The following is a 21,464-nucleotide window of genomic DNA, read 5'->3' as shown; positions in this document are numbered from 1 at the left end:
ACCTTGCACTTGCCAGGCAGGCGCTTTGCCGCTGAGCTAAATCCCCAGCCCCTAGTGCATCTTCTTGCATGGAGCTGAATTTAGAATGAATAGTTGGTAGCCTTGCCACAGTGGACCTGCTATACCTTCAACATAGCAATACATTTTTTTTTTTTTACTGAAAAGTAGGATCAGTAATGAACATAAACAAAAAATGGACTGTTATTTAGCCATAATTCTCCATATACCAGAAGGGGAAAATTCAGTAGTTGGAGCACTGTCACATCAAAATGGAGAAGGAACAAATGTGAAGGAAATTTAGCTATCCTTCAGACAAGACACATGGACATTATGGCCTGCCTTCTTAGAGACTGGCCTTTGCATCTCATGACATAGCCAACAACCTAGGTAAATACGTAAAGGTATACCATCAGCAATGTGGTGTATGCAGAGTATGAGGAAGTGATATGTAGAAGGCAGTCCACACTGCTGGGAACCAGACCACACTGGTGGGAACCAGACCACACTTACACAGAGTCCCAAAGCATATTACAGTCAAAAGAATCACAACGGCATTTAATATAGATGACACAGGTTGCATCTAATATTGAGTGAGGTCTATATACATAGACAATGAGCTACCTTTAAAGATAAATATGGGGAACTAGAGTATGTAGCCAGGTCTTACTTGAATGGCCAATAGTAGGAGAAACGTGAGTCAGTTTAACTGCTGACTTTCAGGATAAAGTGATTTAACCAATTTAATAAAGTGATAGTTACATTCAGAAAAGCTACCATAGGTCCTTTTAAAAATTAGAATGTATAGCACTGTTTAACATATTAGTGTGAAAGATTTCTAGCTGTGTGGATAGAATGATAAGAGCACAGGAGGATCCAGGAGTCTTGGATGGGCAGACAAAGGCAATAATAGGGAAAATAAAATTATCTCTTCAAACAATGACTGTGGGTAATTAACAGGCCACATTGGGAAGCAGATTGTGAAACTTTGCTGCTACAGTAACTGAACAAACCGAACCTTACTTTGCCAGTTGAAGGGAGTCTATAGATACACAGCTATGTTCCAAATGGCATATAATTTTGGCACTGCAAAAGGATTGTGCCAAAGTAACCTAAATAGAATAGTGAGAAACCAGGAAGAATCAGCTTATCTCTCCATCCCAACAGGAACAATTTGCAGATATCACGGATAGCAGTTAAACAAGGAAATCTATATACTTAGTGATAATTTAGTATTCTTACATTTAGTACTTATAGTAACAAAGGACCTGATAAAAGTTAAAAAGATAGACTCTATGCTTTAATTAAAGTTTATGACAACCAGAGAAGATAGACACTTCCCATAAGGAATTTGGGCTTTAAGAAATTGGGCTATAATTTGTGGAAAAATAAAACTTAAAGCATAAAAACCTGGAGAAGATCAGAAAACACATCCAAAGAGAGACCAGTAGTCTATGGTAAGTTCTATTTGATGAGCAGTTTAGCTGGAAAAAAGACATACAGTTCTTCAATCACAGTAGATACTGAAGGATAGCTATCTGTCCAAGTAGAAATCTAGAAGGTGCTGTTCCTCAAACAGGATAGATACTGAAGGGTAACTGTCTGCCTGAAAAGAACTTCAGAGTGTTCTGTTCCTTGAACATGATAGATGCTGAAGAGTGTCTCTTTGTTCAAGTAGAACTCTAGAATGTGAATTTTACTGGGCTTGTTAAAACTCTTCGGGTATTGGAAGAAAACTGAAGCAACAAGCAGGCTATTAAAGTAACAACAAGAAGAATCTGTAACACTACTCCAGACCTGGAAACAAGACTTGAACAAGTCTGTAAAACACCTGCCAATACAACCCTTAGGAGTCAAAGCAGGAAGATGCTACAACCTCATAGTATGTGGATCTGGCTAGCCTCTTATATAACAGGATTCCTGGAAGGATTGCACTGTAATGGCACCTTGAGATTAGACATACTTCAGTGCTTGTTTTGATTGTGTGATTATATGTGTTCAAGAACTGTTAAGATGTAATCCTACTCCAAAGAGACTATTTCATCAATTAATGTTTGCCATGTGGAACAGAATTACAAATAGTTAGTAGTGATAAGAGTTAAATTTAGGAAAAAATACTTAGGAATAAGAACTGGGAGTTGTTGTTTTTAGGAGAGAGTAGAATGTTCATAAGTTGTGATGTTAAACAACCATTTAGGGTAGAAAGCCATTGTACGGGGTTTGTTCCTGAGCAGGTTTAATGAACCAACCTACTTTTGTCTTATGCAACTTAGCTAACACTAAGACATTGATACTAATCTAAACATTCTATTCGAGGAAGAAGTGTGAACTAACTTAGCCCACTGACTGGATGCTGCTGATCAAATCCTGAATCTCCTCCTGGAGAATAGAAAGAGTAGCTTGTTCTTTATCCAGACTAGCCCTTTTCAGGATCTTGAGATTAGTACCAAAGCCAGTTGTTATATGGAATGGAGGAATAGAGAGGTAGAGGGGCTTGTTCTTCTGAGACAGGCTTAAAGGTGTTAAACCCAAGGGGAATAGAGTGGTAGATGGCACTTAGATAATAGCAGACATCTTCATCCATCTGCGCTTTGGCTGCGTACTTCTGTATTTATGTGTGATGATTGCTTTCAGTTATTATATTGTAACTGCTTATGATCCTTACTAAACATTGGTCCTAACCATTTTATTGTTTTAAGACATTTTAACTAATAAAATTTCATGAAAAAGCCAAAAAATTGGGGTCATTTTAAACTACCTGGTGGTGAATTTGGAGGCTACTAAGCAGACATAAAAGAACTTCACTCCCTCTAGGGGCTGGGCATTTAGCTCAGTGGCACAGCACCTGCCTGGCAAGCACAAGGTCATGAGTTCAATTCCCGGTACCGGAAAAAAAAAAAAAAGAAAGAAAAAAACTCCACTCAGCAGAAGGTAGTAGAGTATCCTGAGAGAGAATTTTGTATCACAGCCTGACATTCTGCTTCTGGCTTGTCAGATGATCTAGAACAAACCTCTGAATATACTCCTTTATCATTTTTAAAATAAGAGTTATGATGATTTTTCTGATTATCTTCAGTGGTAATAAAAACACATGAAGCGACAGTTTTCAGTCTTTGGTATGTCTGACACACACAGAATCAAGACTTTTCATGGATATCTGAAAAATGTCTATGAGAACACTTAAGAGTCTATTTGACATGTAAAGATTATGCATTAGTTTTACACCCGTTTTCTAAGAGATCAGAGCTTCCTTACTCTATTTAATGTCAAAGTTATATATAGTTTGCAATCAGCTTTTGTTTCATTCTTAGGAGCTTGTTTGTCATCAAATTAAGTTTTGTAGGGAGGAGCCTATTTGAGTTCTAGTAGGAATAGTAAGGAAAAACAAGGAAAAAAACTCTTCAGGGAATAATAAATTATATTCCCTTTAAGCTAAGATTGTTTTTCCTGAGGGACTTACATAACTCTGAATATTATTAACCCACCATGATCCAAACAGATATTTACAATTATTTTTTTTTTTACATTGAGTAGAATGAATATTGTGTTTTTATGCAGATAACCTTATCTTAATAGACTAGAAATATTTAGTGATTTCTCTTGGGTACACTTTCTGTTTTCTCAGGGACTCTGCTCCCTCTAGCACACATTTAAAGCTTGCTTTTCTTCCATCTATATAATGCTTACAAACCAACTAGCCAACTAATAGAAATTTTCTAACAAAAGTAAAAATAATTCCTAGTTCCTAAGGTTATTTGGGAGTTATTTATATTGACATAACAGCCATCTATTGGTCTTGAATATCACATCTCCTCAAAGTAGTAAAGAATTTTTGAAGATGATCACTGTTATACCTCCGAAGAATAGAGCATCCTTTTAGCAGAGTAAGGAAAACCACTTAACTCTTTATCTCCTGTCATAGTTTCATTTTAATGATTTTAAAATGTGCTGAAAACATCTCGAGTTATTTTTTCTACTTTAATACAAGGATTTATGTAAAGTTCACTGCTGGGTGCACACTTATGAAACAATTTGTTCATATTCCTTTAATCAAAGATGTCATTAAGAAAATCTGTTGCTCAAAACACAAGCATAGATGCCCTTTATATTATGACAAATTCTGAGAATAGTAATGGTTTTCAGTAATTATATTCTTAAACTTGAGGAAACACTGGGATTTTTGAAACTGTATCTCCTAAAATTTTAATGTTGACAAACCTTAACTAGCTTTGGAATTCAGCTCTTCCACATCTAATTTTTAGAGAAAAATTATTGCTGCCCCCAGAACTTGAGATTTAACCACAGACTGTTTAATCACTGGAACCTCAGTAACTCACATGATTATATTTATTATTGAACATACTAAGGTTAAAGTTACAGAAACACCTCAAAGACATTGCTGATTTGTTCAAGATGTGAATACTCATCCTTAAACTAGATACACGGATTGAACAGAGAGAAATCAGAGTCTGTACTCATTTGAGACTCACGACCTGAGATTTAAAAAACAAACTGTAATTCTCAGATTGAGATGGATTAGTTTTTAGTGGAAATGAAGCTACAAGTCAGAAGGGGTTTATAGGTTGATGCCTACATAACCGAAGCAATATCCATAGTCTACACACTTTAAGATACATTGGAATTCTCAAGTCTGACCTGCTAATCAGCATAGCCTAGTTTGTTATTTTTTATTTTTATTTTTTCTTAATTTTAAAGAGAGTAGTAAATGAGAAACAAACAAACAAAAAAAAAAACAAAAAATAGAACAGTAGCAGCATACCAGTATCATGAACATAAATCAGAGCAAGAACAAAGTGATACAGGGTCTCAAGACAAAATAATACGAATCAACAGTGGTTGTTACATTACATATCGCTATCCTCAACTACATTGCTCAGATTACCAGATGTAAGAAGGAAAGATTGCTCAAACCATTAAAGAGAATAAGAAAATAATTCTTGCAGAAAACATTACAGATAATACAGAGTATCACTAGACAAGATGGTATGAGTTCACCATTGTAATTCCATTGCATATTGTTACCTTCAAATCAGTTGCTCAGACCACCAGACACAAGCACGCAAAGTCGATCAGAACATAGAAACTTGTTAGCAGTAACTGTTCATTTCAATACACCATCAGACATCAGCAATACAGTTATTGCAACTATTTATATATATATATATATATATTTTGCATTCCTTCTTTCTTTTTTCTTCTTTCCCTCACCCCAGTCATTCCTTCCTTTGAGCAATTTCTTTCCCTTTTCTATCATCTATTGTACGTTTTGAGTTTTACCTAGTCTTTCAGGTTCCTATACCAAGGAGACAATATGATGTTTACTCGTCTGGTCCGATTTATTTCACTTATGAGTATGGTCTCTAGTTGCATCCGTTTACCTACAAAGGCCTAGTTTGATGATAAACTAAACTAAAATTGAACAATGGTCATTGCTAAGATAATTTATCTTGGAAAATTTGGAGCAAGATAAATAAGTCTCAAAATGATTCTAAAGTCTTTGGCTAGGGCATTAAAGTTTGAGCTAAATGCAAGAGTTCCCATTGACTTGATTTACAATGATCAGTGAATAGAACTAAGCTTAAAATTGTTGATCTTTGCATAAATACAGTATTTTTAGATTGATTTTATATTACTGATGAATATCCATAATTTTGAATAGTGAAGAAGCACTCCTTTGCCAGCTTTACAAAAATAACATGCTCTGCAAAATATGAAGCTAATTAAATTTGCTCATTATTGAAAGAAGACACCCCAAAACTTACCATCTTCAAAAAGGAATCCTAGTGATGATGGTTGCACAACATGAATGTATTTAATGCTATTGAACTATAAATGTAAAAATGGTTAAGATAGCAAATTTTAAATGATGGATATTTTACCACAATAAAAATGACTCCTTCCTCTTTAATGTATTCAGCAACTGGCCCCAGGAATCAATTTGGGGATCTCTGATGCATTATTCTGATAGTAAAAAGAAATATACCTTCTTGGCACATTCAGGTTGCTGTAATGATGACTAAGAAGTATACTGTACATGACAGTACTCTATAATAGCAGTGATCAAAAAAATTATAAAACAAGGAACACAGAGGGTATAGTTTCAGGACAGTAAAAGGACTAAAACAGCAATTGATGTGAAGGGGTTTTTTTTGTATCGGGAATTGAACTCAGGACCTTGAGCTTGCCAGGCAGGTGCTTATGCCACTGAGCTATATCTCTGGCCCAGTGATGTGAAGGTTAATGAGGGGTGGAGGGAAGTTAACGAGAAGCCAAGGGTGATTTCATGGCCATATGCCTCACAGATCCCCGTAGGAGTGAAAAAGTCATCAGGGTGGTTTCCAAGTGGAGCAGGAACTAAGAGTGGCAACTGAAGGTTATATGAGCAGAAGAGGTGCAGACATGAAACAGTTGGAAGATGATCTTGAAAATAAATGTTTCATCAACTTTCATGGTGGTGGGTGACGTCTAAAGCAGTTAAATTTCATATCCAGGTAAGTGAGAAATGCAACATTCAGTCATATTTTAGAGTATCTTTTAAATTTTTCTGTTCATATTAGCCATTCTGTCACTTAGAAACAACCCATGTTATAAAAACACATGATTTCTTTCTCACAGTATTATACCAATTTATATAAAGCAAAGAAACATTGAAACTACTGCATATCATTAATAGAAATATGTAATATGTGATCAAAATATATGGTGATGTTAAAAGAGTTACTACAGTAAAAGACACCTTGCATTGATTCCCCTCAAAATACTTCTCATTTCAAACACATATCCCATAACCCTGCCACTTTCTGAAGCAGTTCTGGAAGTCCTCTTTCATGAGTGTCAGTATGAGATGTGATCAAAAATGTTGACTGTTGCTGCCGAGTGCCATCCAACAGAAAGACAGGGTCACAAAAACATTAATGTCTCCTTACCCACCTTATTCACTGGATCTGCCACTATGTGACTTCTGGGTCTTATCCAAAGTCACAGTGACTATGAAAGGTAAACATTTTGAATGGATTCAGGTCATACGGGAAAAATATATATATATATATATATATATATCCCACCAGGTGAACATACATAAAATAATATGTGATTTGCTTCAGAGCCTGGGTCCATGAGGGGAAGGCATTGGTAGTTAGCCTGCAACTGGCAGGGACCTCTCAATCCCACTTGTTTGGATCTGACTCAAGGTAGAATGGAAGAGATATAGAAATGTAAATGAAAACATTTCCCATGGCATGCACTGAATATTAGCTTTTCTCATATCCCACAATAGCCACATGAAATGGAGAAATTATTATTGACTTTATTTCATAAGTGAGAAATTAATGCCTCGGCAATTTGAGTGACTTTTCTCAGGTCACACAGCTAGTGCATTGGAATTCCGTCTTCAGTTGCCCTTGTGCTTTCTGAGGTATGATGGTGTCTCCTTAGAGATAGAAATCAGATTTTCTACAAGTCTCTCCAGAACTGTTTGATAAGGTGGTATGAAACAGCATTTATTAGATTGTACATATGATTTAGTGGAAAGTCGAACCCTCTCCTGTGATCCCCTTGAACTGGCCTCCCTCAAATGGTGGACCCTGTGTTTGGAGGTCACACCGTAGCAGATTGTTGTTTCAGCCATCTACAGAACTACAAACTTTGAGTAAGAAACCATCTTTCAAATGTACATCTCAGTATTCTTGTTAAAGGGCTGCCAGGGACTCTATCGTGCCAATAGTCACCAGCATGTATATGGTAATCCTTCCTTCTTCACTGTCTAGAGCTCCAGTATATAGGGTGAAATATCACAGAACACTGTTCCTTTGGGGTACTTATCTTAGTTTGCAATCATTACTTTTTTTCCCTAAACATGAGTGAATGAATGCTTTCCCATCAATGAATCACGTGGCTGCTTTTCTGGTCATAGAGAAAACACACAAAGGCTGTCTGTGTCTTGGATGAATGAGCCTATCTATGAGACTTGTCTAACTATTCATCTATTAGAGGTCTAAGTGGTACAAAAATGCTGATTCTTGCTCTCTTGTTCTGGACTCTGGAAGCCCGAAGATGTCCTGAAAGCAGAGATGATCTCAACTTACCTCTTTCTGATGGTATTTGATTGCCACTTTCAACTTGGCAAGGTCATGGTACTTTTGGGGATCAAGCTCTTCACTGTGGTCATCCCTATGGTTGAGAATGATCTCCAGTTCCCGGGAGCTCCGAGCTTGGTCCAGCAGGTCTTTGGCAAAGAGCTTGCACTGCTGAGAAAGCTCTTCATATTCAGCCTTGAACTCATTCTCCACCTTGCTGAGCTCCTTGAGCTCCCAGCCCAGGCGGAAGGCAGTTAGGATGGGGTCCTCACTTGATAAGGCAATGAGTGAGGGGCTTGCTAAAGCCTTATAGATGTTCAGTCTGGAGCGGGAGTGGCGCAGGCTGTCTACCTCTGAACTGGACACACACTCTACACAGTTGCAGCGGATCTGGTGAGGCCGTGGGATAGTGACTCGTTTTTGGACGAGCAATTTGATGATTTCATAGTTGTTGGTGTGGGCAGCCAGCATGATGGGAGTGATGTCCGGTGTGAACTCAGAAAACTGGGTGTCCATCATCAGTGTGGGAACCTACATACGTACAAAAATGAGAAGCATAGAAGGGCATGATTAAGATTTGGAGAGAGAAGGACCATAGAGCTCATCAAATACGAATGGAGATCTCTGTTTTGTTGCCACTTCCTATCAGAATTGCTAACGTTTGTGGAATGCTTACTGTGTGCCAGGCATTGTTCTAAGCACTTTACATGGATTTACTTATTTAATATGCACGACAACCTTGTGAGATAAATACTCTCTTTATATGAAGAAGCTGAGACATGGAGAGGTTAAGGAACATACCCACAGTTATGTGGTTTTCAGTAGCAGAACCAAGGCGCAAACCTAGGTAGTATGACTCTAGAGCTTGGCTCTTACATTATGTTACTACAACATACCCAGTTCCATCTGAGACAACACAGAGAAGACTAAAGTGTTGGGTGTCCTGACCTTCTGAAGTTTAGTTGGGTAGATCAACTTATACAAAGTTAGTTGACTACTTATTACTATGTGTTCAGTTCCAAATGAGTTCTCAAGACTGCAGTAATACTTGTTTGAAAGGTTAAAAACAGCCAGTCAACCGTTTTAAAGACTATATAAATTAAGCCCTGGTGTCTGAAGAGAAGACTTCCTCAAATAGTTAAATTTACTGTGTACATACTGTATAAGGCAATTCAGCAGCCCAAAGACCAAGGCCAGACAGGATTCATTCAACTTCCTCTAGGTAAAAATTATTTGATTTTGTCAGGAATAATCACTCTGTAAATGAGCACTTCTGGTCTTATGAATGGGTTAATAATAGCAAAATGTCCTTTGATGAAATTGTTATGTCTGTTATGTTAAATAGTAGGTACAAGTGAAAGGTCTGTTTAGCATAAATAGGTATAGGTGAAAGGTGTGGGGAGCTCTTTAGGTATTCAGCAGCACTTCTGGGGAAGCAGATCCTGAACAATGAATTTTTAAAAAATTTTCAGACTTAGAATGTAGGTCATTTGGGACCCAGTTTGTTTTCAGTCCAATAATGAAACTGCGATAGCACATTAGACACACAGAGGAGTCTAAGCTTTAGTAAAATCCAGAGTCATAGTACAGGGAAGGTTAGAATAATAAGGAAGCTTCTTTATGTAGGGGCAGAGCTGGGTAAGATTCCAGAAGATTGGAAAATACTGGTCTTGTTACACTTAAGGAAAAACAAACAAGTAAACAGCTCCTAATATTCATTTTAACTGGGGAGAACAGAACATGAATAATTAAAATTCTCACAAAAGACAAATATTGTTTTAATTAATAGTGTCTTTCTTTTACTTTCCAAACCTCTTTAAAAGGGCCAGGGATATAGCTCAGCAGCACAAGTGCCTGCCTGGCAAGCCTAAGGTTGTGAGTTTGATTCCTGATACCAAAAAAACACAAAAAACAAAAAAACAAAAGCAAACCTCTTTAAAAATAGCTCGTCATTACTGGCCACTTGACAAAAGAATGAGTTACCATTTTTCATCGCTTTTTCCTCCCTCCCACATGGCATGAAGGATTCCCTAAAGTGAAGTAGCCAAAAAGAGAGAATATGGGAAAAAGTAGAGGTGGAAAGATTTGCAAGAAACCTATTTCCTTCCCTCAGAGGTTGCATCAGCCTCTGAAAAGTTGAAAGCTGGCTACATGTTGGTCATCAATTGCTAGGATGGAGGAGCGAATAAACATTGTTAAACATTTAGAGGCAGCAGCTACAAACAAAACAGCAGGAAATGAGCAACTTGGCTCATAAAGTAAATTGGACACAGGAAAGAATAATCTCAGAAATTAAAATAAACCTACAGGCTAAGGAAGAATTAGGTCTGAGTGGGCCTGGAAATGAACATAAACACAATCGGCATAAAGCCTAGAATTGGGAGAAATTGTAAGCGAACAGTTTGTCACAGTCTGTCCCAGAACGGAAAGAACTCAAATCTGGGAGATCTGTCCTTTCTTTGGGTAGAGGCATTCCTGAATCTCTGTCACCATCAAAAGGTGTTGGAGGAAGATACCGCGTAGCACAGGCTTCCTGGCTTGGATTGCAGGTACTGTCTGCTTTCTACCATGCCGCTCTTCCTTTGTCCTCTCTCTCTCATCACTTGCCTTTTCTACTTTTCTTACTCTTTCCATTCCTTATTTTCTTTTATGTCCATGTTGCCAGGCACGTCCAAGACACACAGAAATACCCATGAATGTTACTTAGCTTCACTTGTGTCATAGGGACAAAAGGTTGCTATCTACATCTAAAATATGGAATGTTTTCCAGAGCTACCTACATACACTGTCCAACAAGGAGCTTTCTGTTCCTTCATTTGGCTTTCTGAGTACTTGACACCACCAAGGAAATCTTTTTAAAAATCTGGTCTTCAGTGATCAGCTGTGACCACCCTGACTGTCTTTTTTCCTTTAGTCAGTGTTCTTATTCACAGTTTCTGCACTCAGCTCAGTCACTGCTCTCCCTGAGTCCCCTGTGGAACCCCTTGTGGAGAAGCTCTTGCCTCATTTCTTTGCCAGTTAAGGCACACTGAAAGATCTAGCTTCTTTAATAGCTTCTACCCTGTTTTTATTGTTTATTCTCCTTTTCTTTAAAATAAAAGAAAAACTGAAAAAAATAACTTCTACTCTTCTTTCACCTATCCCTTGCTGCCCACCTAAATACTGTGGACATTAGGTTACATTCAAAGCAATCACATTTCCAATGCTGCTTCACATTATTCTCTAATTATTTCACATGTTTACTTCTTGCGTCCTTAATAAGATAGGAGGTTCTGTCCTAAACGCAGAGCTGTCCTGTTCTGCTTTTTTCACCTATAGCATTAAGTACAGTGCTAGACAGACAGCAGGCAGCATTTAGTAAACAAAGTAAATGTATTCTCAAATTAAGAGAATGACTCTCTTGTTTACAAACCTAACTCCCAAAATTTGGGTCAACATGAGTAAATTTCCCCTGACCTTTGCTTCCCCAGACCAGGTGAGAAGGCAGACATTTCAAGATTCACTGGAGAGTTAACAGACTGGTTCTATACTAAACTACCTGGAGGTTTCAACAATTTGAGACAGATCCTCCTGTCTGTCATTTTTCACAGTTATATTGCCTTGACATGGAGACTTCTGATCCATAGACCACAGATGTATACTACCACTTCTGTTCATTGTTATGCTGTTTTTTTTTTTTTTCCTTGCAAGACAGTGCAGGGACTGTGCACTCTCATCAGGTTAGCCAATGCAAAAAAAATTCTATGAGGATGCGTGGTTTTGGATAATGATCTAGACTTTATGACATGATCTGCAAAAGGGCCAATCAGGAAACAGATAACAGAAATTAGGTGCAGGCTTACATGCCTAATTTGAACAAATGAATGGTAGGAACCGGTACTGTGATGCCCTTTCAAAGGGAGCAGCTGCTGCAAATTGTTATAATAAGCGTGAATGAGGACCCAATGTAATATTTTAAAAGAAGTCACAAATATGGAATTAGGGTTAGAATAAAAGTTTTAGAATTTTTTTTAGTTTAAAAGATTTAAATATAGTGTATCAGTCAAACAAAGTACATATGTGAGGCAAGTGTGACCTGACCCAACTAGCTTGTGAGCCTTATGCTAGGCATGAATGGTGACTAAGGAAGGGTGGGAGCAGCTGCATATTTAGGGAGAGACTAGATGATAAAAGGCCTCATCTGCCATTAAGAATCTTAGATATTATTTATTGGCTGTTGAGAGCCACTGAAAGGTTTTATTCAGAAGAATGGCATAGTTTATAATGTGTGTCTTTCATAAATCAGCTTGGCCAAAATGTGGGAAATAGGTAGTGGTATTTTTACTGGTAAATGTTTTTTAACAAACAGTTCTCCACAGGAGGAAAATAAAAGATCTTTATTTGTAGTGTTTGCTGATTTCTGTGGTGTAAATACCCACTCCGTGCCAATTTCGAGCTGCCAATATGACACCGTGGAACACAGACTTGGGAAGAGAAGCAGACACCCGTCACCAGCTGGAGTTATCAAGCTCTAGCCTATTGTTGAATGAGGCTCAGAATGGTAAACTAGTTAAAAGACACTAGAAATATAAGTGAAGAGGTGGCAAAGATCTTAAATTAAACACTGATTCCAGAGGCATATAGGACAAAACAGATTTTAAGACATTCAATGGATGTGTCAGGTAAGGGAAGGAGAAGAAACCAAGGATACTGGTTTTCTAAATTGCAACCCTGATTGAATGGTGCTGTCCTTAATTAAGATAATAAGTGCAGGGGGAAGAACAGAACAAAGTATTTCAAGAGTTCAATTTAAGAAATGTTGAGTTTGAAGTCATAACAGGAAATTGTATAATTCCAGTGTGAATCTTGTAGGAGAGGTCAGGGCTGAAACTATGGAGGTGAGAATCTTAAAGTAAAAATAGTAGTTGAAACGAAGGAGTGAATGGGATTGGCCTCTGTCTCCCCTTTTCCTGCACATCTGGGCCCAGTTTTCTACACAAAGAGCTTTGTCATGTCTCAGTTTACAGAGGAATTGACTCTTGATGCAGTAAGTGCTCAAGTGGCCTGCCTCAGCCTCCTCCATTCCAGATCCCAGATGCTAGAGCTTTGCATTGGGACATTGTTCTATTGATTGCCGAATCACAGCTCTTCCTCATCTTTGCCCTAGTTTCCAAAACCTCTGGATCCCTGAGTTTGTGATTGAATACCACATGCCTCTGGTTAGAAATGTGGCTGTGAAGGGAAGGAGGGGAAGCTGCAGCTTGAATACTATGATTAGCTTGGGAGGAGGAACCACAGAGGAGAGGAGAGGTTGCAGATAAAGATGGGGCTCATGGGTGGTTCAAGGTGACTGAGGCTATAAGGAGATGAGGTGAACAGTGAAGGTGGGATTGGGGGAGCTTGATCTTGGTCTAGAAGGATGTCTTATCCTCAGAGAATAGAGGAAAAAGGTGAGTTGAGTGGACCTATAGTTAAGCATGCCATTGGAGAGGCCTGGAAGTTGAAGTACTTCTCATGTAAAAATGTTTTCTTTTGGAAGTAGGAAGTGAGCTTAGATGCTATGAGTGAAGGAGAAAAAATAGTAGGGTGCATGGGAAAAGTTAAATTTATGAGAGATTTGCTTAGGGGAAAGACAGAAGAAGCTGACTACTATGGTTTGGATCAAAAATGTCTCCCAAAAGTCTCAAGTGTTTGGAAACTGATTGGATCATGGGGTTGCTATACTTATCACTGGTTTAATCTACGACTGATTTCATAGTTGGATGTGCTATTAGGGTGTGGGCCCTGGTCAGAGGAAATGGGTCACGAGTGATGTAACCTGGAAGGGCATATTTTTGTCCCCAGCTCTTCTTTCTTTCACATTCTGCTTTCTGGCCACCATGACCTGAGCAGCTTTTCTCTGTCAGTGCATTCTACCATACATTTTCTGCATTGGAGCTGGCTAACCATGTACTCAACCCATGGAAACTGTGAACCAAAATAAACCTCTCCTCCTTTACATTGCAGGTACCAGGTATTTTGTCCCAGTGATAGGAAAATAACCACAGATATTGCTCATTTAACAACCTAACAACTTTAGATTTAAGACCAAGGGGGGCTGTTTGGACACGTAAACCATCTTTTTTTTGTACACTTCTGTACATCTTGTTTATAGAGCCTCAATATATTTTTATACTATATAGCTTATTTGTACAGTACTATAACTTTTGCTGATTCTACTTTATAGTACAGTACTGTAGTTTTATATGCTGTTATACATTTCAGCACTGTACATAAGAGTTACGCAAATAAAAGCAAAGTCATCAAGTTGGAATTTCCTTTTTTTGGTCTTTTTGAAACAGGATTTCACTATGTCGTTCAGGCTGGCCATGAACTCACTTTGTAGCCCAGGCTGACTTTGAAGTCACAGTGATCTTCCTGCTTCAGCCTCCTGAATGCTGGGATTACAGGCATGTGCCACCACACTGGGCTATGGAGTTTCCTTTGACCTTTTTTTGTTCTGAATATTGTAATGTATGTAATATATACAGTTCCTCATTTAGTGACCAATTCAGCCAATGGACTTCTAGCAGGAATTGGACTTGATCATTAAATGTGGAATGTTTGTAAAATACTCACTAAAGGAAAATGGAAGTATTGACCAGCAGTGCTGAAGTCTTAAGTAAATTAGAGCCTATAAATTTGTAATGGCAGCCATACATGGAAGTATGTGACCTTTCTCCCATTTAGCAGCTTTGATAATCTACATGCAGGGCTGGAGGATTCAGGTTGTTGGATCAGGCCAGGGTTGAGGTTACACCAAGGATGACAGGAGGTGGATGATGAAGTACTGCAGATGATTGATTGAGTATGAGTTTCAGATCAGGTAGATAAGGGCTGAAAGCCGGGAACAATACTGAGGCATGAAACAAACTGAGGTCTCTCTGAAGTCAAAGAGCAGACAGAGTCAGAGTATGTAAATTAGTAAGATAGGAGACTGGGCAGAAGTGGGACACTGGAATGCATGATGTCCATCGTAGAGCAGGGCTGAATGATGACCAGCTTTGGCTTGGACATGAACACAGTGGGTTGAAGAAGAGTGGATATGGAGATCAAGGGAGATGGAGAAGCCAAGGAGCTGGCAGGCCAAGATACTAGTTGGGTTGTTCAAGTGGACACTGAAGTCATACATGGTGATCACATATCTGAGACTAGAGAGACAATTGTGATCTAAGGTAATCAAAGCACTTTGGATAATGACTAAATCAGTAGACAGTCAGCAGATAGGAGAACAGAGGCTGTGCTCATACTGTGCTGAGGAGGCCTTTCCCACAGTGCAATTTAGGTGTATCTTTTGGCTTTGCCATTTACTTGTCTTGTGCCCATGAAATAGGAACAATAATAGCTGGGGGAATTATGAAGATGAAATAAGATTTTGTGTGTATTCTCTACATAGGATTTAGAAGTTATGAGGTTATCCCTGTCATTATAACAACAAATATGTTATAAAAGTACCTGTTATGGTTTGAATCTGTGTGTCCCCCAAAAGCCTCAAGCGGCCAGGCTTGAGGGGCAGGCTTTTACAGTTTGGTGGGTGTGAGAGCTACACCTGCCCTGGGGTGGATAGTTTGCATATGTAAGGGAGAGGAAAAAAGGGCTTGAGGGCATTCCTCCCCAATTCTGCCCTGGTGTGTGGTTGTTGCTTAGCTGTGTGCTGCCGCCCTAAGATGCAGCCCTCTGCCACGTGCCACTCTGCCTTATAATCTGCCAAGTATGGATTGAAAGCTCCACAAACTGTAAGCAAAATAAACCTTTCCTTCCTTAATTTTGGGCGTCAGATATTTTGTCCCAGCAGCAAGAAAAAAGTAACCAAGATAGTACCCAAATGAAAGCACACTCCAAGCACACCAGTTGTTTTTTCACTATATCTTAGACACAGCTGTAACACTGAAAGCCTTAAGAGCATCCTCTCCATCTCTTGTGTACTTTTTGAGGATTTATCTAATTTAATACAGGTTAACACAGAGCTGTCTTTCACCTATTTGTTTGTTAACTCAGTGTTATCAAGCAAACCCCTTTATGGGCTTAACCAGTACTGCTGTCTATTTTAGACTACTTCTGTATAGATTATGTTCATTAAATTTTGTCAGTTTTCCACCCAGGTTTGTGGGCCTTTGAGTAATTCTAGGTGACTGATCAGTTAATTGCTGAAGAAAAATAATCCACACCAAGTTGTTAATTATTAATTATCTGGAGCTGTCCCTGGCAAAGGGCATGTATTTTAACCAGTGACACCTAGAAAGAACACCTTGGTTTTGGCTGAAAGATAAGATTTTAAGAAGTAGACTGGTGGTGACTTAAGTACAATGAATGATTTTCCTGGGCCTTACAAACGACTGTATAGCTTGTTTTTTATTCTATTTTCAGATAGAGTGAACTCTACTACTACTTGAGGCTTTGTAAATAGCTTTCTCCTAGCAACTATTAGGAAAAATTGGGAAAGATTTAGAATCATGCAGAAAAGAAAAGAGGGTGGTCCTGTCTAGTATATTTTCTGGATTATATATGCTTTTAATTATTGAATTCATGACTGTATACATTATAATGCAAATATGTCTTATATGGTGGAATGCAATTGATTATTGCCTTGCAGATAATCGATTGTTGTGCATCTACCTGTAAATTTATTTCAGCACTCCCGATCATCTATAGCAACCTTTTTCTATAAAAGGCTGCATGATATTTTAGGTTCTGTAGACCATACACCTCTGTCATTTTAACTCAGAACTAGCCACAGATAATATGTAAATGAATGAGCATGGCTGCCCTTCAGTTAAATTTTGTTTACTCAAACAGGTGATAGTGCAGATTTGGTTTGCAGGTCATAGTTTGCTGACCCTTGGCTTATTGGTTCTCTTGTTAATTAATGATTTCAATGAAATCTTTGACATGTATTGACTTTAAATTTGCATGAGGATCATAATAGAGCCTGTTTTTATTTTTCAAATTATCCTGTAGCTGTGGTTTTATGTTCAGATTGAGGTCAGGTTGCAAATTCAATTTTACTGTTTCATAACATGTTTTGCCATCTCTTTCAACTCCAAAATCATGCTGAGTAATATTAGGCTTCTTGTTAAAAATCATATTTTGTTTTTTCAGAAGGGGATAAAAAGTGATGAAGATGGGGAAAAAGGAGAAAGAAATCAACAGGCTAATAAATTAGATTTTGTTCATATTCTCTAAAACTGTATTTTTAAACAACCTGATACATCAACCAACTTGACTGAATCTTAAGATGTGCAATGATGTGAGTGAAGGACATGATCACAAAAGAAGTTGCATTGTCTGCCTCTGCCTTGGGCTTTGCATTCAGGCCCCTAATGACTTTGTTCCTACATCTGTCCTAATACTACTTGTTGAAAGAATAGCATTATATTCTGTGATCCTTCTAGATTAATAAACATGAGACACAACCACCCAGTGAAGAGCTCATCACATAAAACACTTCAGTGCAGTGAGCAGAGTAAGCTAATATTACCTTCCTCATATTTTCATATAAATTCCACTGCCAAAAGACATCACCGAGGGATAGGAGTATACTTCGTTCTCCTCACTCTTGGGACTGGATAAAGCTTTTACAAGGTCATTGTTCACAAAGGGTGAAAATGATACATTCATTTCCATTAACCTCATCCTTACAATCTGCTCTTTGGATTTTTGTGAACCCTATTGTTACTAGACTTAGGCAGGCACCCTTGGCGGAATTTATTATAAGCTTTTGAAATTAAGCCCTCCATTTGTAATTAATGGAAGACTCTTATCAGGAGCTATTTCATTCATACCCACAATGCCATCTGTTCACAGACCAACCTCTCTGACTGGCACTTGGTTACATAGCTGGCCTGATAACACCGTGTTGGAAATGAATCTTTTGTCTTGTGCTTGGATTTAGTGAAATTGCAATAGTTCTTTTTCCATCTGCTGAGTTCGTTCCTCCCTAACCTAACATGCCAGATACAATCAATGGTAAATCTCTTTTAGCAGTCCAAGGAACTATTGGAAATGAAATTTCATTTCTCTACATTACACAGAAGTCCAGAACACCAGCATCTAATCAGTCACATTACCAGTTCCTTGCTCTGTCTACCTATAGGTTTAGTTGGCTAATAATGGTGATGTATGAGCTACTTTGGGAGCAGCCATTAGTATCAGATGAGAAAGAATCTTTTTCTTAGATTCTGATAAAAATAAAACCATCAAAACTAGGAGTTACTGGATCATGTCGGTTGATTTTAAGGCAAAAGTATATAATAATTTAGACTAAAACCTTAGAATGGATGACTACAATGGATAACACTCACTTGGGAATTGTATTAGTCAGCTTCATGTTACAGTAAGAAAATATGTAAGATAATTAACTTAGAAAAAGTTTATTTAACTTTGAAGGTTCAAATCCAAGACTGCGTGGCTTATTGGTTTGGCCTCTTACGAGAGTAGTAGATGACAATATCAAAAGGACATATTTGAACAAGTGGTAACATCACAAACTAGAAAGCAGAATGAGAGGACTGGTTGAAATCCCACAATCTCTTCTGAAGGCACACCCACAGTGACCTAAGGACTTGCCATTGGGTCCCACCTCCTAAATTCTATAGCTCCTCCTAGTAATACCTTTTTAGGGACCAAGATTTGGCCACATGAACTTTTGGAGAACACTACCCATATTCCAACTATAGGAAGGATAATGTCACAGAACCCACTTGATTTTTTAAAAAAGTGTGTGTGTATATCTATCTATCTATCTATCTATCTATCTATCTATCTATCTATCTATCTACAATGGCAATCATTCGTCTGAGAAGTAAGGATAAAAATAATGCTAATGGTTATGGTTTACTGAGCACTTTCCATGCTAGAATACTTCATTTAGTTTTCCTTATGGATCCATGCTATAGGCAAAATAATTATACTTATTTTATACCTGAGAAAACTCAGCTGTGCAGAAGCAAAGTTTCTCTCACATAGATAGGAAGTAGAGGAGCCAGAATTTGAACTCAGGCAATTTGGCTCCAAAGCCTGTAGTGTTAATCACTATACTCCACATTCTAACTAAAAAAGACCAAAAGTATAATTAACATGAATAAACAAATTTAAAATTGCAACACTGAATATGTACACCTATCTCAAGTATTTCAGATTTGTTGGATATTAATTAATATTTTCTACTAATCTAATTTAGACCCAGTTAAACATTGCCTAGTGTTGTTCAAGGTTTAATAGTCCACAAAGCCATTGTTTATTTAAACCATTGTTTATTTCTCACCAAAGGGAGGATTTTAAATTTTCAAAGATAGCTGCTAACTTTTAGAGAAAAAAAGTCTGTGGTTAACTGCATAGGTTGTAAGGGTTTACAACTTCAGAGTGCTACTTGGAGGAAACCTGGAAAGATATCTTTTCTCAAAACTAGATTGTTACAAAGAGTTAAATGAACCATCCTGTTCATTTTTAATTGCAAAATATGGATTATAATGAGTGAGTGGAGCTATAGACTCGAAAAGTAAGGTGCATCTTGGAATGAATGTTAGAAATGAAAGAAAAGACAAAAAATTGCCAAGGTAAAAGGGGGACTGAGTGGCTTTTGGGGTGCCAGCCTCTGTGAAAACATTGTAGACATAGTTAAGATGTGACATTTTCCATGAAATTGTGAAAGTGATATAATGAGAAAAAATAAGTAAATCAGAAAATGTGAGTTGTTATTGAGATATGAAAAATTTCAGAAGTGAAAATCTGGCCAGTGTATGTTTAGCACTGCACAGAGGAATGGAGCCAATGGAGCAGAAAATGCCCTCCTCCCAACTTGTTTGTAGAAGTTTCAGTCCATAGTGGGTTGGTTCCAAGGCAGAATGCCATGGCGGAGAGACACGGCTGAGGAGAAACAGTTCATTGCAGGCAGAATACAGCAAAAGTAAGCAAGCAACCAGCCACAAGTGACAAACAGCTGGCCTCTTTCTATCCCTTATATATTCTACCTAGGCCCTAAGGGCAGGTAGCCTTCACACCTAGAACTATGCCAAACCAAACAATGTACTGATTTAGTAATCACACAGCCTTAATCCCAGCATCACACATTCTAGATCCAGCCACCTCTGAAATGCCCCACCTATGACCGCATGAGACTTTGGGGGACATCTAGATATAAGCCATATCAGACATTCCCATTCCAGAAGGGAGAAATACGCAAAAAGAAATGAGTGACACAACAGGTACATGTTTGTAATTCCCAGTATTCTGCAAGGCAGAGGGAAGAAGATAGCAGGTTTGAGCCCAGCCCTGGTAACTTAGTGACTTAGAGAGATCCTATCTCAAAAAACAAGCGAGGCTGGGGATGTACCACAGTGCAAAGGCTCTGGGTTCAATTTCCAGTACTGAGAAAAAAAAAAAAAAACAGTAATAAGCCCCATGTATGTCCAAACCTCAGTAGGGAAACACACAGTCAGTCTTAAACCTCCAGAACATTCTTCCTTGACTCCATGTCTCACTTTCTCCACACCCTGGTGAGGCGTCTGGGCCCCCAAGGCCTTGGAAAGCCCTACCCTCAAGGTTTTCCTGGGCTCAGCTTGTACTGAAGCTCTTGCAGCTGCATCCTGGTGGTTACCCAGCTTTGGGGTCTCAGTGGCAGTCCTATTGCAACTCTACTGAGCAATGCCCTGGTGGGGAATCTGTGCAGCATCTCTGACCTCACACTCCTACTTGGCATTACTCTAGTGGGGGGCTCCTGCGATGGCTTGATACCTGCAATAAGTCTGCCTGGACCCCAGGTTGTACGAGACATCCTTTGAAATCTAGGTGGAGCCCTCCATGCCTCCACAGGTCTTGGATTCTGTGTAGCTGTAGAAATTGTACTATGCAGACTCTGCCGAGATTTACTGATTGTATCTCCCAGAACAGCAAGTTGAGCCACATCTTGGCCTGTTTGAAACTTAACTGGAGTGAGTGCCTGATAGGTGTTACACTGGAATTTGGGGAGCAGACACTTGAGAGAGTCTCAGGCAATTAGTCTGTGGAGGGCATCCTGGGGTTGGCTGTTAAAACCTCTGTCCTCCTAGAGCTCTGGGCCTGTGATGTGAGGGGCGGACTCAAAAATCTCTGTGATGTCTAAAGTGTCTTTCATTTTCTTGAGTCTTTCTATCCACATTGTCTTTCTTTTAAAAAGTGCTCGAGGCTTTTATAGGCAAATGGTCACAACTAGAGACCATACTCATAAGCGAAATAAATCAAACATACATGTGCAAGCACCTCATTGTTTTTCTAGTGTAAAGCCTGAAAGAGTTAATTTAAACTAGGAGATATGATAGACATTGGGAATTGATAGGAAAGCACTCATAGGTAAAGGATAACTAGAATATGGGAAAA

General features: G+C 38.5%; 1 protein-coding gene across 2 annotated transcripts in view; it reads right to left on the bottom strand.

The window, feature by feature from the left end:
* The window catches only part of Trpc5 (transient receptor potential cation channel, subfamily C, member 5), a 279,520-nt gene that overhangs the window by 105,155 nt on the left and 152,901 nt on the right, over positions 1-21,464 (bottom strand). For both annotated transcript variants that reach the window (XM_005404633.2, XM_013504508.1), the window contains exon 4: positions 8,103-8,624. In XM_005404633.2, the coding sequence (XP_005404690.1) occupies positions 8,103-8,624 (522 nt within the window). The remainder of the gene's footprint in view (positions 1-8,102; positions 8,625-21,464) is intronic.

Source organism: Chinchilla lanigera, unplaced genomic scaffold (assembly GCF_000276665.1).
Source record: "Chinchilla lanigera isolate Chin_1 unplaced genomic scaffold, ChiLan1.0 scaffold00089, whole genome shotgun sequence".
Classification (NCBI taxonomy): Eukaryota; Metazoa; Chordata; class Mammalia; order Rodentia; family Chinchillidae; genus Chinchilla; species Chinchilla lanigera.
The sequence above is the reverse complement of the archived record's forward strand: the minus strand, read 5'-3'. Positions and strand labels throughout refer to the sequence as shown.